Genomic DNA, 13147 nt, shown 5'->3' on the forward strand with positions numbered 1-13147 from the left:
TTGGTATTTCAATCTCCAATTTCAGATCAATGTATACAGCTGTAAGTTGACTTTTCCACATTTGAAACCACTGCTTGACTCTAAAAAATTCACTAACTTTATAAAATTATCAACCACTGATTAATTCTCCAATTTTCTCCTCAAACTTGTATTATGTGTATGACAGGACTTCTCCAATTACTTGCTATGTTTCATAATCTTTCGCTTTTCATCTCTGTATCCTTTTGAATTGAATTCTGGGTAAATTGTATCACATCTATCTTCCACTTTACTAATTATTTCTTCTGCCAGATCTACAATTCAACTTATCTATTTTTTCCATTTCTAGAACTTGTACTTGGTTCCTTTTCAAATCTATAAGTGGCTTTTCATAACATCTTAGTCTTAGGGTTGATTCTTCCTGTTAGATTTTCAAAATGTAATATTCACTTTCAGATTATCTATTAGGGGGTTGTAATCCTGTTTGTCACTTTCATTTTGAATTGTTTCCTAGAGTTCTGCAATTTTTTACTGTAAACTCCTATTTTCCAAGGCATGTTTTTTTTCTAAGACTCCTTGTGACCTAAGGTGTGAAATTTCCTCCAGGAAAGTTTTTGTTTGTTTCTACCAGGAACCTGAAGGTTATTACCAGAACCAATTTTTATGCTGATTTCTTGGTTTAGGGTTCTTGGACCCCATTACCAGCCTAAAGGTACACCCAAAATGTATGAAGTACAGGTTCCAGCTTACAAATTCTCAGAACTTTTTTCATTCTGGGTCCAGGCTTCCTTGTTATTTCATGCTGGTACAAGTTTTTTCTACATTACTCTTTCACCAAATGTACAATCCTTCAAACATCCAAGTCTTACGTAAGAGTCTTAGTTTCCATTACCTGGCTGTAATGGTCTCAGGCTTCAGCTCTTGTCCTTAGTTTTAGTTACTTGGGCAATAAAATCCAGTTTCTAAATGATGAGACCTATACCCTCCCCACCCAGCGCAACCTCCTCTGTGCCTAACAGCTGCAGCATTCCATTTTATGGAATGAAATGAATGAAATCTTAGATTTTTAGGTGTTTATAGATAAGAGGATTTTCAAGTTATCTTGGTCTGCCATATTGCCAAAACCAAGAAGTATCTTGACTTTGTAATTTTTATCTAATTGATATTAGATTTATAATTTTAACTTTAAAGGTGTCAGGTAATTCACATTTGTAAACAGTATTTGAATGTCTGGGAGTCTGACGATATTTATAATTTTGATTTACTGATTACATAAGTGCTTATATTTTATTAGGTTTTATAAGTCTGCCCTGTCACGCATCTTGTGTGGTTGAGCTAATTCGATTGATTAAACTTACACATGTAGTTTGGAATGATGGTTCAAGGACTTAACTAAACTTACTGTCATTAGTTGTTCAGAGAGTTTACTGTTAAATTTACTCTTCCATAACAGCTGCCTGCTCCTATAAAATTAGGCCATCATTTTATACCAACACTATGTTAAAAATCAAGACAGACCAAGTTTTTAATGAGCACTGTATCCACTGGAAAGCTGGTAACTTTCTCCACACAACTGAATTATCTTTTTTTTTTTTTTTTTTAGCATGAATGAGCTACACACCCTCCTAAGTAAGAGTGTATGTACTTGTGTATTTCTTTGGAGTTTTACCAGACTTCCTTCATCCTAAATTTACCATTGCTCCTGGTAAAAGATGTACCAATATCTACTTCAGGGTAAGAAATTATTTGTTTTGAGCAACGATTACAAGGTAATCGAAAGAGACGAGATGCCCCCTTCCCAGAAAGATAATAAACATTCTGGCTACCTAACACCCATGCTGACCTCAGGAATGTTTCTCACGCTCCTGTCCAGCCATTCCCACTAATTTGATTTCTTCTTAGCCTCCTGCTTCCTTTTTGTCACATTTCCGTCCTTCTGTAAGACTGGATGGGGGGCCGGGTTCTCCCTTTAGAAAAAAAATGCTACAAGACTCTGTCACCACTCATTTTCATCCCAATCACATGTCTTTAGAGAAATGTTCTGCTTTTGCACCTGAAAAGTAGCACCTAACTCTCAGCAAGTGGGTGGATAACTGGGTCTTTGCAACCTGTGAGGCACTGAACAAGTGGACCTTGTGTGGTCAGCTAGGGCTGCTAAATGAAAAGAACGCCCGGGCTCCAGACTCTGTATTCCGGGTTAGCAGGTTTCGAACCGGCTGTGATAAAGAGACGCGGCCTCTTTTTCTCTTCCACTCAAGGGCCGGTGGGGGCTTCTATCAATTTAAGTGTTTCGTGGAGGGCTGCCTCTTTCTTCGATCTGTTTTAAGGCAAATGACACGTGTACCTACAGGAGCCTGTCCATCATAGAAAAGGCTCGATTTCAAGCTCTTGCGGATTAAAAAAATAATAATAACACGACTAAACCGGGGAGAATGACGACAAAGAAGGCTGAAAAGCAAGCTCAATTTTATACAAACACCCCCGACTGGAATTCGGCTCGTTACGACAGAAGGAATGACGATAAGTAGGCATTTCGTGGAAGGCAACGTCCTTTTGAAAGGGCTCCCAGGGCGTCAAGGCCCCCACCTGATGAATGGGTGAGTCAGAAGGCCCAGCTCCACTTCACGGTTGGGGAAACTGAGGTACGAGGCGGAGAGACGACGGCCCGAGGCCCCGCTGAAAGACGTGAGTCGGAGCGGAGCACCAGAAGCTCCGATTCTCCGGCAGATGCTTTAATCACGGGCTTCCCCCCGCCCCTGTGATGGCGTAGACGGCCTCCGCCTCCCGATTCACACACCCTCCCCCGAGAACAGCACGTCGCCTCAGGTTCCAAGGACAGAGCCAAAAGACAGGGACCCGAGGCGCTCCCGCCGAGATTTGCAGACGGAGAGCGTTGGGAGCGTGCGTCCCTCCAGTCCAACATGGCGGCGGCCGCGGCGGCCGCGTCCCCCCACCCCCAGCCTCCCTCAGGGCCGGAGGCTTTTCCTCGGGGCCCTCCGATGGGCGGGAAGATGACCCAGCCACGCAAGGCCCCTTCTCGCCGCTGCCGCTGCTCGCTGAAGAAATCACCTACCCGACATGACTAACGGCCGCGGCGCGGAGCCCCCACAGCCCGCCGAGAACAAGGAATACGAGAAACAGGCGGCGCGGCGGCCGAGGAGGTACTGAGGGCGGAGCGGCGGGCAGAGCCTGACTGCGGGGCCTCGGCAGCCAATCAGAGGACGGTGGGCGGCACCATTGCGTCACGGCAGGAGGGGTCGTTCTGTACTAGTACCAGCCTCCTAAGCCTGAGGATTTGGGAATCCCTGTCTGTCCTCCCCTCTGCGGACGGTACCATTATTGAGAGGGAATTGAGAAGAGAAAGTACCAATTCCGCGATCAGGGTGGGAGAGGAAGGGGAAACTGCTCGCTCTGTCCTAATTACAGCCCTATTTCCTCCTTTATTGGGTCTGATAGATTTGAGGTTAGGAAGCGAAAGAAGCCTTACAAACACGGACCATTTGTTAGAAATGGCTTTTCTTCCCCTAAAATTTGGAATGGTATGTCCTAGCTCGCTCCGCTTGGCCTGCAGATAGCTTGAGCCGCCTGGGGGCGTCGGGAGCCCAGGAACTCGGGGACGGAAAATCGTGACCAGCTCAGGTGCCTGATCGCCTCCCGGTTTGTCGTGTCATACCTAGCTTGTCAAGCAAAAAATAGACAACAAGGGAATGCTGGAACAAACGTGTGCATTAAAACGAACTCACACACAGACCAGACTCAGTTTGCCGCGGGATGGGGCGTAGAGCTTTAGTTTTCAGCGCTAACATGATAACCTACTTGTCAGGCACCCCACATCATCTCATTCATTTCTCCCAGCAGGTTGATGAACCGTAATCCCCATGTTCAGAGGAGAAGGCAGAATTTGCTCGCTCTAGGTCACACGGCCAGAAAATGGCCAACGTGGAATTCGAATCCTAGTAACCAGATACCGCTCTCTATGGGTTTAACCATTAGACTGGGAACTAGAACTCCAGTGTGAGACAAAACTGTGACCGCCAAGAGAGCACACAGGGACACTTTACCCGAGGGCAAGGTGACATCTGAGGCAAACGACAGGTGGTGAGCAGAAGTTGAACAAGTTGGGGAAAGTGCTCTGGACTAGTTGCAAAAAACAAGTAATTCAGGATGTTTGGAGTTTACCGGTGAGGGGAGAATGGTAGGAGATGAGGCCACAAAAGTAGCTGAGACCTTGTATAGCACAGGAGAGTCTGTGCCTTGCCTCGTCGAAGGCAGTGGGAACCCCTCACTGGAGGATTTTTAAAGATCAGATTTTGATCTGGGGGCTGCAGTACGAAAAACATATAGAGATGAAAAGTGCCTAAAAGCAGGAAGACCAATTAGCTAGCCAGTAAAACCATTCTGGTGAGAGTGGGCTCAGGGTGTATCCGGGGAGATGGAAGTAAGTGAAGAGATCCCGGAGGGACTGGGCAAGACCCGGTGACCAATTTGGGTGGGAGGGGCTGGCACAGAGAAGGAAGTCTGGGTTGAGCTGTGGGTTCCCCACTTAGACAAGGGGACAGATGGTGGGGTATCCGCAGTAATCGGGAACAGGAAGAAGAGGGACAGGTTGGGCGGAAGTGGAACGGCACCTTCAGAATGAATGCCTTCAGGTCAGAAAAAAGGTATGAGGTCATCTCTCCATTATACCTGCAGTAATTGTGCCTTCGGCTCAGGATGCAGTGGGTCACAGAGCTCTCCAGGCAGGTCCGAACAAGCAAGGCTAAGGGAATAGAAATTCTCGCATGACTGAAAACAATTTAGCTGTCCGGCTTGAATACCAAGGAAGGCAACCCAGAGGAAGAGATGGCCTTGTGCAATAAATAGCATGAGGAAACTGGGTTGGGGGAGGGAGGAGAGACTTCTAGATTGTTCTTTTTAATTTTTTTAGAATTGGGATTTTTAAAAGATTTTATTAATTTATTTTTAGAGAGAGGGGAAGGGAGGGAGAAAGAGAGAAACATCAATGTATGGTTGCCTGTCACATGGCCCCCACAGGGGACCCAGCCCTTAACCGAGGCATGTGCCCTGACTGGAAATTGAACCACGATTCTCTGATTCACAGGCCCACACTCAATCCACTGAGCTACACCAGCCAGGGCCAGAATTGGGGTTTTTGAAAGCACGGGAATACAGAAAGTGTTGCTTATCATCAACTCCCTAAGTCTGTACCACCACTCATGGGTTCATTTATTTTCTTCATTCATGCATGTATGCATTCTTCACTCAACTGTTGTCACCTGATGTCTGCTAAGTGTCAGGTCCTGGAAGGCCCTGGACAAAGAAAAATAGTCAGCACCACAGCCCCTGCCCTTCAGGAACTGCAATCGCATAACAGGGACAGTCTAGACCTGTAATTCCAAGCAGTTACTAAACTTGCTTAAATTGGAGGATGCGAAGGGTGCTCTGAACACAGAGAGGAAGAGCATCTAGCCGACGTGAAGGGTGGAGGGGGTATTAAGGAAGGCTTCCTACAGGAGATACCTCCTAAACTGAGCTTTGAAGAAAGAACAGGAATTCACCAGGGGGGTGTACATCAGGAAAAGTGTATTCCAGAGAGAAAGGGCTGAGAGAGAACAAAGTTCTGGGAATTGCAAGTGGATTCGTCTGGCTGGTCTGTGGAGTCGCAGGGGTGGGGAGTGATGGTAAATGAAGTGAAAGCAGTAGGCAGAAGCCTCAGCCTGAAAAGCTTTAAGTGCCTTGCGGAGGAGTTTGGATATTAAATTTAAAACAATGGGGAACTTCTGATTAATCTAATCCATGAAGTGAAACTTAATTTTCTATATCCATTATCTCTTTTAATCTTCAGGATGCCCTGTGAAATATAGGTATTGCTATTCCCCACATTTTGTGGATGAGAATACTGAAGGTGAAATTCTTCACCAAGTTTACACAGCCAATTCAGGACAGAAGCAGAGCTGAAACCCAGGCCCTTGCACCAAGCCCAGTGTTCTTTTTACAGTGTCCCTGGTGTCCCAAACCTGAAACAGGAAACTCCTCCCCGGCCTGCACTGCCCCGGGGCTTCTTTCCCAGGGTCCCTGCTGTACCACCAAGGGCCTCGCAGACTGAGTCCTGTGCTCACCTGCCTTCCAGGATTTTGCCTGGGATGATTATCTGCAACAGACTTTACCCAGTCATTCTTCAAGCCACAAGGTCCTGCTCCCTCCACTACCCCAGCCTCCACCTACATATTTAGGGAAGACAGCAGGTGCACTTTACACATCAGCTTTAGCAGAATGTATCTGGGAATGTCCTGGTACTGGGCCTGTTAGCCCCTGGTCTACGCCTCACATGGGGAGCTGACCCCTGCAGGCTGCATTTCATTCTCAGAGATTCCTTCAGGCCGCACCTTCCAACTAGAATCAGCCCATGGGTGTCCTCTTTCAAAAGTAGATGGCAGAAGAAAGAAAGGATCTAGGGTTATTTCTCCCTAACCCTCCCTGGAAGAGGGGCGGGTGGGGTCTTAGGTGGCACTGTCTTCTCCAGAGCTCCAGTTTCCATCCTTGACTCTGGATCCTGGGCTCCAGAAACCCCACTCCTTCCTCCATTCCTCCAGCCTATGGTTGGTAGAGGCATCTATTTATTGTGGAAAGAAGGAAAGAAGGAGGGAAGGAAGGAAGGAAGGAAGGAAGGAAGGAAGGAAGGAAGGAAGGAAGGAAGGAAGGAAGGGAGGGAGGGAGGGAGGAAGGGAGGGAGGGAGGGAGGAAGGAAGGGAGGAAGGAAGGGAGGTTGGAAGGAAGGAAGGAGAAAAGGCCAATATAGTCACTTTTGCTAAACCACGGCGCCAAACCAAAATTTAACAATAAACCTAACTGCAGCTGCAGCCTCTCCCAGGAGTGGAATTCTGAACCAATCAGCCTGGAATTTCCTGACCCGCACCAGTGAGGTAATCTGCCTGATAAGCCACCACCCCCCCCTCTAGGGCAGTAATTTTCAACCAGTGTGACCTATGAAAGAATTTTTAAAACATGCAGTACCTGACTACCGTATTTTGCTGTGTATAATACCCACCCACGGTTTTGTGTGCATTATAAATGCCAAGGCACATCATTATTATACCCATGTATAATGCACATCCTTATTTTCCCCTCAAGATTTTGGGCAAAGCAGTGCACATTATACATGGCAAAATACGGTTTTTAGGGGCATGGCTTCTTTTCTCGTAGATTATCAAATTTAAAAAATAACAACAGCCAAAATAACAATAGCCACCCGGCGTGAACGAGTGAAATTATAGTGTTTTGATGTGCCACAGAATTTCAGTAATGCGTTTATGTTTGTCAGGAGATGAAAAAGGTAGAAAATTGTTGCCCTAGACGAATGTGTTTTGCCTGAAACAATCTACCCTTAACTTAGTCCCACCTTCTTTGTTCCTATATGAGCCTTCTATTTTGTACAATTCATCTGAGCACCCTTCTAGCAACTCATGAATTGCTTAATAAAGCCAATTAAATCTTCAGATTTGCTCAGTTAAATTTTGCTGTCTAACAGGAATGACCATTTCTGACTTGCCATCTTTCCCTGTTTGGCTTCTCAACCCTTCCACCACAGGTGTTAGGGCCTTGTAGGAAGTTCCAAGGACTGAATTGACGTAGAGAAGCGAAGCCGTTAGAGGGAGCCATCCAGCAGAGAGACGCCTTGCAGGAACTGACCTATCTTACCCGGATTACTCGGGCTGCTGTCCTAAGAATAGACTGTAGGGGGCGCAAGAGGAAGCAGGGAGAGGTACCCAGCAGAGGGTCCTAGCAGAGTAAAACCCAGACCGCAGTGATTTCGCCTGGCTTATGAAAGCCTATGGAATTCACAGTTGTACCACGTAATTCAAGGCTTGCCTACCTGATCAGAAGCTGATCTGTTCTCTAGTCGGGTTGTGTAGTTCATCTCGGAACCCCTCCTCAGTGCTTCACGCAGTGCCTGAAACAGTAGGCGTTAAGAAAAGAAAAAAGAAAAATCTTGTATTTAATCCATGAATAAATAAATAAGGCGGTGAAAGGGGCGGAATGGCATGGCCTGTCTCTCTCACTTGTCTGTAAACTCCTCATGTTCAAAGACCTTATCTAGGACTTCTCTAGTGCCCCAAGTGTTTGGTGAGTGTTTGGTGAAAGACTGACAGCCCGCTCTGTGCCAAGTGCCACAGGCAGCGGGAGCCAACACCAACCCCCACCCGCACGGAGCTGCCCCTCCCTGCTCCTCCAGCCTTCCTAGAGAGCAGGCCTCCCACGAAGAATACCGCTTTGGCAGGGGAAGGCTTCTTGTAAATGAACAGACTACCCTGTCCTCAGAACAGGGGCAGGCACTTCCTGTTTGGGGTGGAAAGGAAGCAGACAGTTTCCTGTTAACAGGTCTTTTGAGCAAAGCAGCAGATTCCGAGCAGGTCCTGGCCTTCGAGGCCAGATGGCTGGCAGTCAGATAGCCTTTATGTGGAAGGGAAGCGAGGCACAGCGCCAGATTGGCCAGGCTTTTATTTTATTGTACTCCTTGCCAGTCCCCTGGGTCCTGGTGTGAGTAAAAAACAAACCAGAAGAGGCTGACACCCTGCAAACCCTAACGAGGGTTAGAAGAGGCGGGACCGATCTGTGCCAAAGAGTCCAGCCCGGTGAGGAGATGCCCTATGACTGCCTTTGAATGTGCCGTCTGGGTGTGAGCACACTCAAGTGTGAACCTGTGTGAAGAATACATGCGGGTGTGCCCCCAATACCCAGCATTTGACAGGATTTAACATGTATTAATTGTCCAGCTTGCTCCTCATAGCAAACCAGGGTCCTATTTTAAGGTGGCAGAAACTCAGAAACATCACCCATATTTTGCCACGTCTAATGTGTACTTTTTTGCCCAAATTTTTGAGGGGAAAATAAAGGTGTGCATTAGACATGGGTATAACGATTACATACCACAGGTATAATAATGGGGATAATAATCCTATGTAGAATACACACAAAATGTGGATGTGCAGTATACACAGCAAACTGTGATGGTTGACTTGCAAGTTTCAACAGAGTGGGAAAAAGCTGAGATTCGAACCCAGGTCTGTCTTGCTGCAAATGCCTTGATTTTCTAGTCCCATACAAAGATGTGCATACGTGTGTGTATGTATGTACAGGGAGGCGGGTGGGTGGGCGGGTATACTCGTGAATGTGACCCAGGCTGATGAAATCACATCCACAGGTGCCGGAGAGGGGAAACGACTGTTTCAGAGGTAGAAGTGATTGCCCTAAAATCAGGAATCACAGATAAAAATGCAGAGATTATGGTCAATAATGAATCCAAATGATCAGAGCTAAACTCAGAACTCTGGGGAGGGCCTCCTTTCGGCTCTCCCAAGCGAATCCTGTAGCCTTATCTTCTCATTCCTATTATTGTGGATTTTGGAGGTTGATCATTCTGTTCTTGCCTTTCTCTGGAGCTCAGAATTCCTTCTGATAAAATCTGCTTTGTGCTCTGCACACTTCCTGGGAAGGAGGAAGGGGCAGAGACAAAGCGGATTGTTTCTTGTGTTATGAAGAGAGAAACTGAGGCCCAGGGGGGCCTTGTGCAGGTCCACACATCCTGCCTGATTCAAGAGGTGCTGGTCAGGCAGGATGTGTGGACCTGGTCAGGAAAGCCACTCACTGGCCAACTGTCGTCTTCTGCCAGAGAAGAAGGAATGGCCCAGGCAGCTGGCAGCCTGGGCGGGCAACCTGTCCAAGCCCGGGCTTAAATTCCACAGAAGTCCTGTCCACTCCGGCAAGGCTGAGAGGCTCTGTGGGTCTGAACCAAGCCCAGCAGGGAGAGGGAGGGAAGGCACGCGGCTCTCTCTGAAGAGGAGGGATGGAGACGGCCGCCAGCCTAGCTGGGTCAGGGACCTGCACTGCCAACATAGAGAGAGAAGGAAGGAGAGAGCCGGACCCTGGAGAACCCCAGTACTATCTTCCTCCTGAGCGTTGGTATCTGGTATTTAGTAATTAAGTGGGTCCGGAGTAGGGCTCTGGAAGCTGAATTTTTAATATGTGCCTCCAGGTGATTCAATGCAGGTGATCCAAGAGTCACACTTTATAAATTTGACTTGAGGCAAGATAGTAGAGTGTAAGATCTGGACTTATACTCCAGGTTTGAACCCTGACTCCATTACTAGAGTTGTGACTTTGGACAAGTGATATCTCTCCGGCCTTCAGTCTCCTCATCTTTCAGATAAGAATGCTTATAACAGTAGCCGCAAAGATTCAGTGATGTGATTTAGGTCAAGAACACAACACATACATGGCCCATGTTCATTTCTCAGCAAGTATTTACCGTTGTTATTCTGTTCCAACTCCTCACTCCCTCCCCACCTCCTCTCCCACCAGAGGAAGAAACCATGGGACAGGATGGACCCGTCACCATAGGACTGTTCCAGATGTGGGCAATCTTTGGGCTATGTCTTGAGAATCCCTGCTCCAAAGCCTTTTTCCTTCCATCACACTCCGGATCCCTCTCTTACATGGCAGGCTGCCTTCCTTCTCCACCCCATTGAAAGTTTCTTGGCTCAGCATGTGTCCTGGGTGATAAAACCAAACAGCAAGTCAGTGGACCTGTGTAGACCCATGGATTCTGGAAGATCACAGAATGGGTTGCTCTGGGATTATGAGTAAACTTCAGAGGCAGAAGGGAACAGAACCTTCTGCTACCCAGGTCCTAACCATGGAAACATGCTGTCTTCCTGGGAAAGACATCTTGTGCAAAGGCCTGATTGAAGCCCATGGCGAGTGTGTGGGCAAAGGAAACATTCTGCACAAAGTCTTGCAGGCACTTCCAAGTCTCGATGGCATTGCCAAGGGACCATAAGCAGAGGTGGAATGGGAAGAGGAAAGGATGGAGTGAAGTAATCCAGCCAAGGACACACAAGGGAGACAGGTGAAGTCAGCTTTCAAACACAGTAGTGGGCTAGTTTCTTCGAGGTCCAGGGACCAGGGCTCGCCTGGGACGTAGAGGAAGGCAGGGGCAGCTCTCTGAGTGGCCGAGCCTATCTCCCCCCAGCCACTCAGCCCTCCAGAGAACCTCTGCCTTCCACTCTCCTACCGGTGCAGCGGAAATAGAGAATCCCTGCGATGTGCCGGAGGAAGGGATGTTGAAATCCTTCCTGAAGAAAAAATGGGCAAATCTAGGTTCGACTCCAGCTTGGCCTACAGTGTGTGTGCCAACTGCTAGCCCTCGGAACTCTCTGCTCCAGAGCAGAGTTGTATCTGGCCTATCACAATCCGCTCGTTGGTCCTGACCCGTATGGCTCAGTTGGGCGACGTCTCGCAAAGTGAAAGGTCGCTAGTTCAATTCCTAGTCAGGGCATATGCCTAGGTTGCTGGTTTAGTATCTTCTCCCAAGTTGGGGCACATACGACAGGCAACTGATGTTTCGCTTCCTTTCTCCGTCCCTTTCCCTCTATCTCGTAAATAAATAAAAATTTTAAATCCACCTATTGGTCAAAAGCACCATATATCATGCCTCCTTGCCACCTTCTGACATCCCCCCGACAGACTGCCAGATAAAATAAAGAACACCAAGTTAAACTTGAATTTCAGATTAATAATGAATTTTTTTTATTTAAGTATGTCCCGAATATTTATTCTGATACTAAAGGTATCAGATTTTTTAATCTGATACTCAAGTTTAACTGGACATCCTGTATTTTTATGTGCTAAATCTAGCAACCTTACTGGACTCGCCTTCAGACTCTCGCTCCTCCAAGCTGACCACAGGACTCCCCTCGAGTCTGTAGCTGTCACGGTCTGCTCTGGCCTTAGCTTAGAATCTTCCTTCAGATCTAGCCCGCTAGACTGAAAGCACTCTGAAAGTAAGGCCTAGGCCTTGTCCACAGTCTCTGGGGCTCCGTTCCAGGCAAGCGCTCTCTGTAAAGACGTTCACGAGGGCACCCCTGCATAGGACAGGACGCTGGACACAAAAACCCAACCTCAACTCTGTACCCCTGGGCGTCGCGGAACCACCTTACGCAGTCGAAAGACGCCTTCTCCTCATTGGTGGGCCAAAGGAACGTCTAATTGGTTCTTCCAGACGAGTGCCCCATTTTCATTGGTTGACTGGGAGGTGGGTGGGGCCTATTCCAATTACTCCGCCACAGGAACTCCTGTTGCTGAGATGGCTGTCTAATCGAAGAGGCGCCTTTCAAATACTCCTCCACCAGCCCTGACCAGTGTGGCCCAGTTGGTTGGCAGCGTCCTGCAAAGCTGAAGGTCTCTGGTTAGATTCCCAGCCAGGGTACCTGCCTGGATCTCGGATTGGTCAGGGTGCATATGAGAGCCAACCAATCCGTGTTTCTCTCTCCCTCTCTCTCTCTCTCTCTCTCTCCCTCCCCCCTCTCTAAAATCAATGAATAAACAAAAATTTTAAAACATTTCTTCACCAGAGTGGCACCCTTTTCTAAATAACAAAAGAGCTCTGTGTATTAACAAACCCTCCGAGGCCCTAAGCCGTAGAATAAGAACACTTCATTATATTTGTTTAGCACTTTGTAGATCACAAATGACTGACATCAACTCATCTAATCCACGCCATTTCCAGAGGTAGGCGGCACTGTGCCACTTGCATTTTGCAGATTAGCAAACTAACAAGAGAGACAGTCACCTGCTTTCAGTCACTAAGGCAGGTGATGAAATCAGGTTACTTTTTGCTCAGTGTGAGTTTAGGTAACTAAGGCTTTCACTTGAAGCGTTTCACTCCACCTTTACTACAATTGTGTGGGATCCATAAAGCCAGGCACTTGATATTCATTTTCTCTTTTAACCTTCATGCGACTCCAGGAACTAAATATCACTTGCTCTCGTTTTGTTTATAAGGAAGCTAAACCCTTTGCGGAAGGTCACGATGCTTGCCGGCTGCCAATTATTAAACGCGTTCTTCACGATGCCAGGCACGGAGCTGAGTGACTTACAGGCATTATTTATTCTCTCGTTAAATGCTCCCTACATGACATGATACTGGTATTATTATTATTATCCCCAGTTAGCGATGAGAAAAATCAGTTCAGAGAGGGTGGTTGACTTGCCCAAGACCACACAGCAGGGGGTGGAGGCAGGATTCACCCAGCTTGCAAAAAAGGCAGATAGGAACTCAAAATCGGTTGTCGCACTCCAGGTTCTCGTCGCCTGAAGCCTGGCTGAAACA

General features: G+C 47.3%; 1 protein-coding gene across 1 annotated transcript in view; it reads right to left on the reverse strand.

The window, feature by feature from the left end:
- Window positions 1-3154, reverse strand: part of TAF15 (TATA-box binding protein associated factor 15) — a 29673-nt gene extending 26519 nt beyond the window's left edge. Inside the window, exon 1 of the mRNA XM_037167232.2 lies at window positions 3053-3154. Coding sequence (XP_037023127.2) covers window positions 3053-3059 — 7 coding nt within the window. The 5' untranslated portion in view covers window positions 3060-3154. The remainder of the gene's footprint in view (window positions 1-3052) is intronic.
- Window positions 3155-13147: the final 9993 nt, after the last annotated feature.

The sequence above is a fragment of the Artibeus jamaicensis genome, unplaced genomic scaffold (genome assembly GCF_021234435.1).
Source record: "Artibeus jamaicensis isolate MK-2021 breed Jamaican fruit bat unplaced genomic scaffold, CSHL_Jam_final contig_2259, whole genome shotgun sequence".
In the NCBI taxonomy this organism is placed as follows: Eukaryota; Metazoa; Chordata; class Mammalia; order Chiroptera; family Phyllostomidae; genus Artibeus; species Artibeus jamaicensis.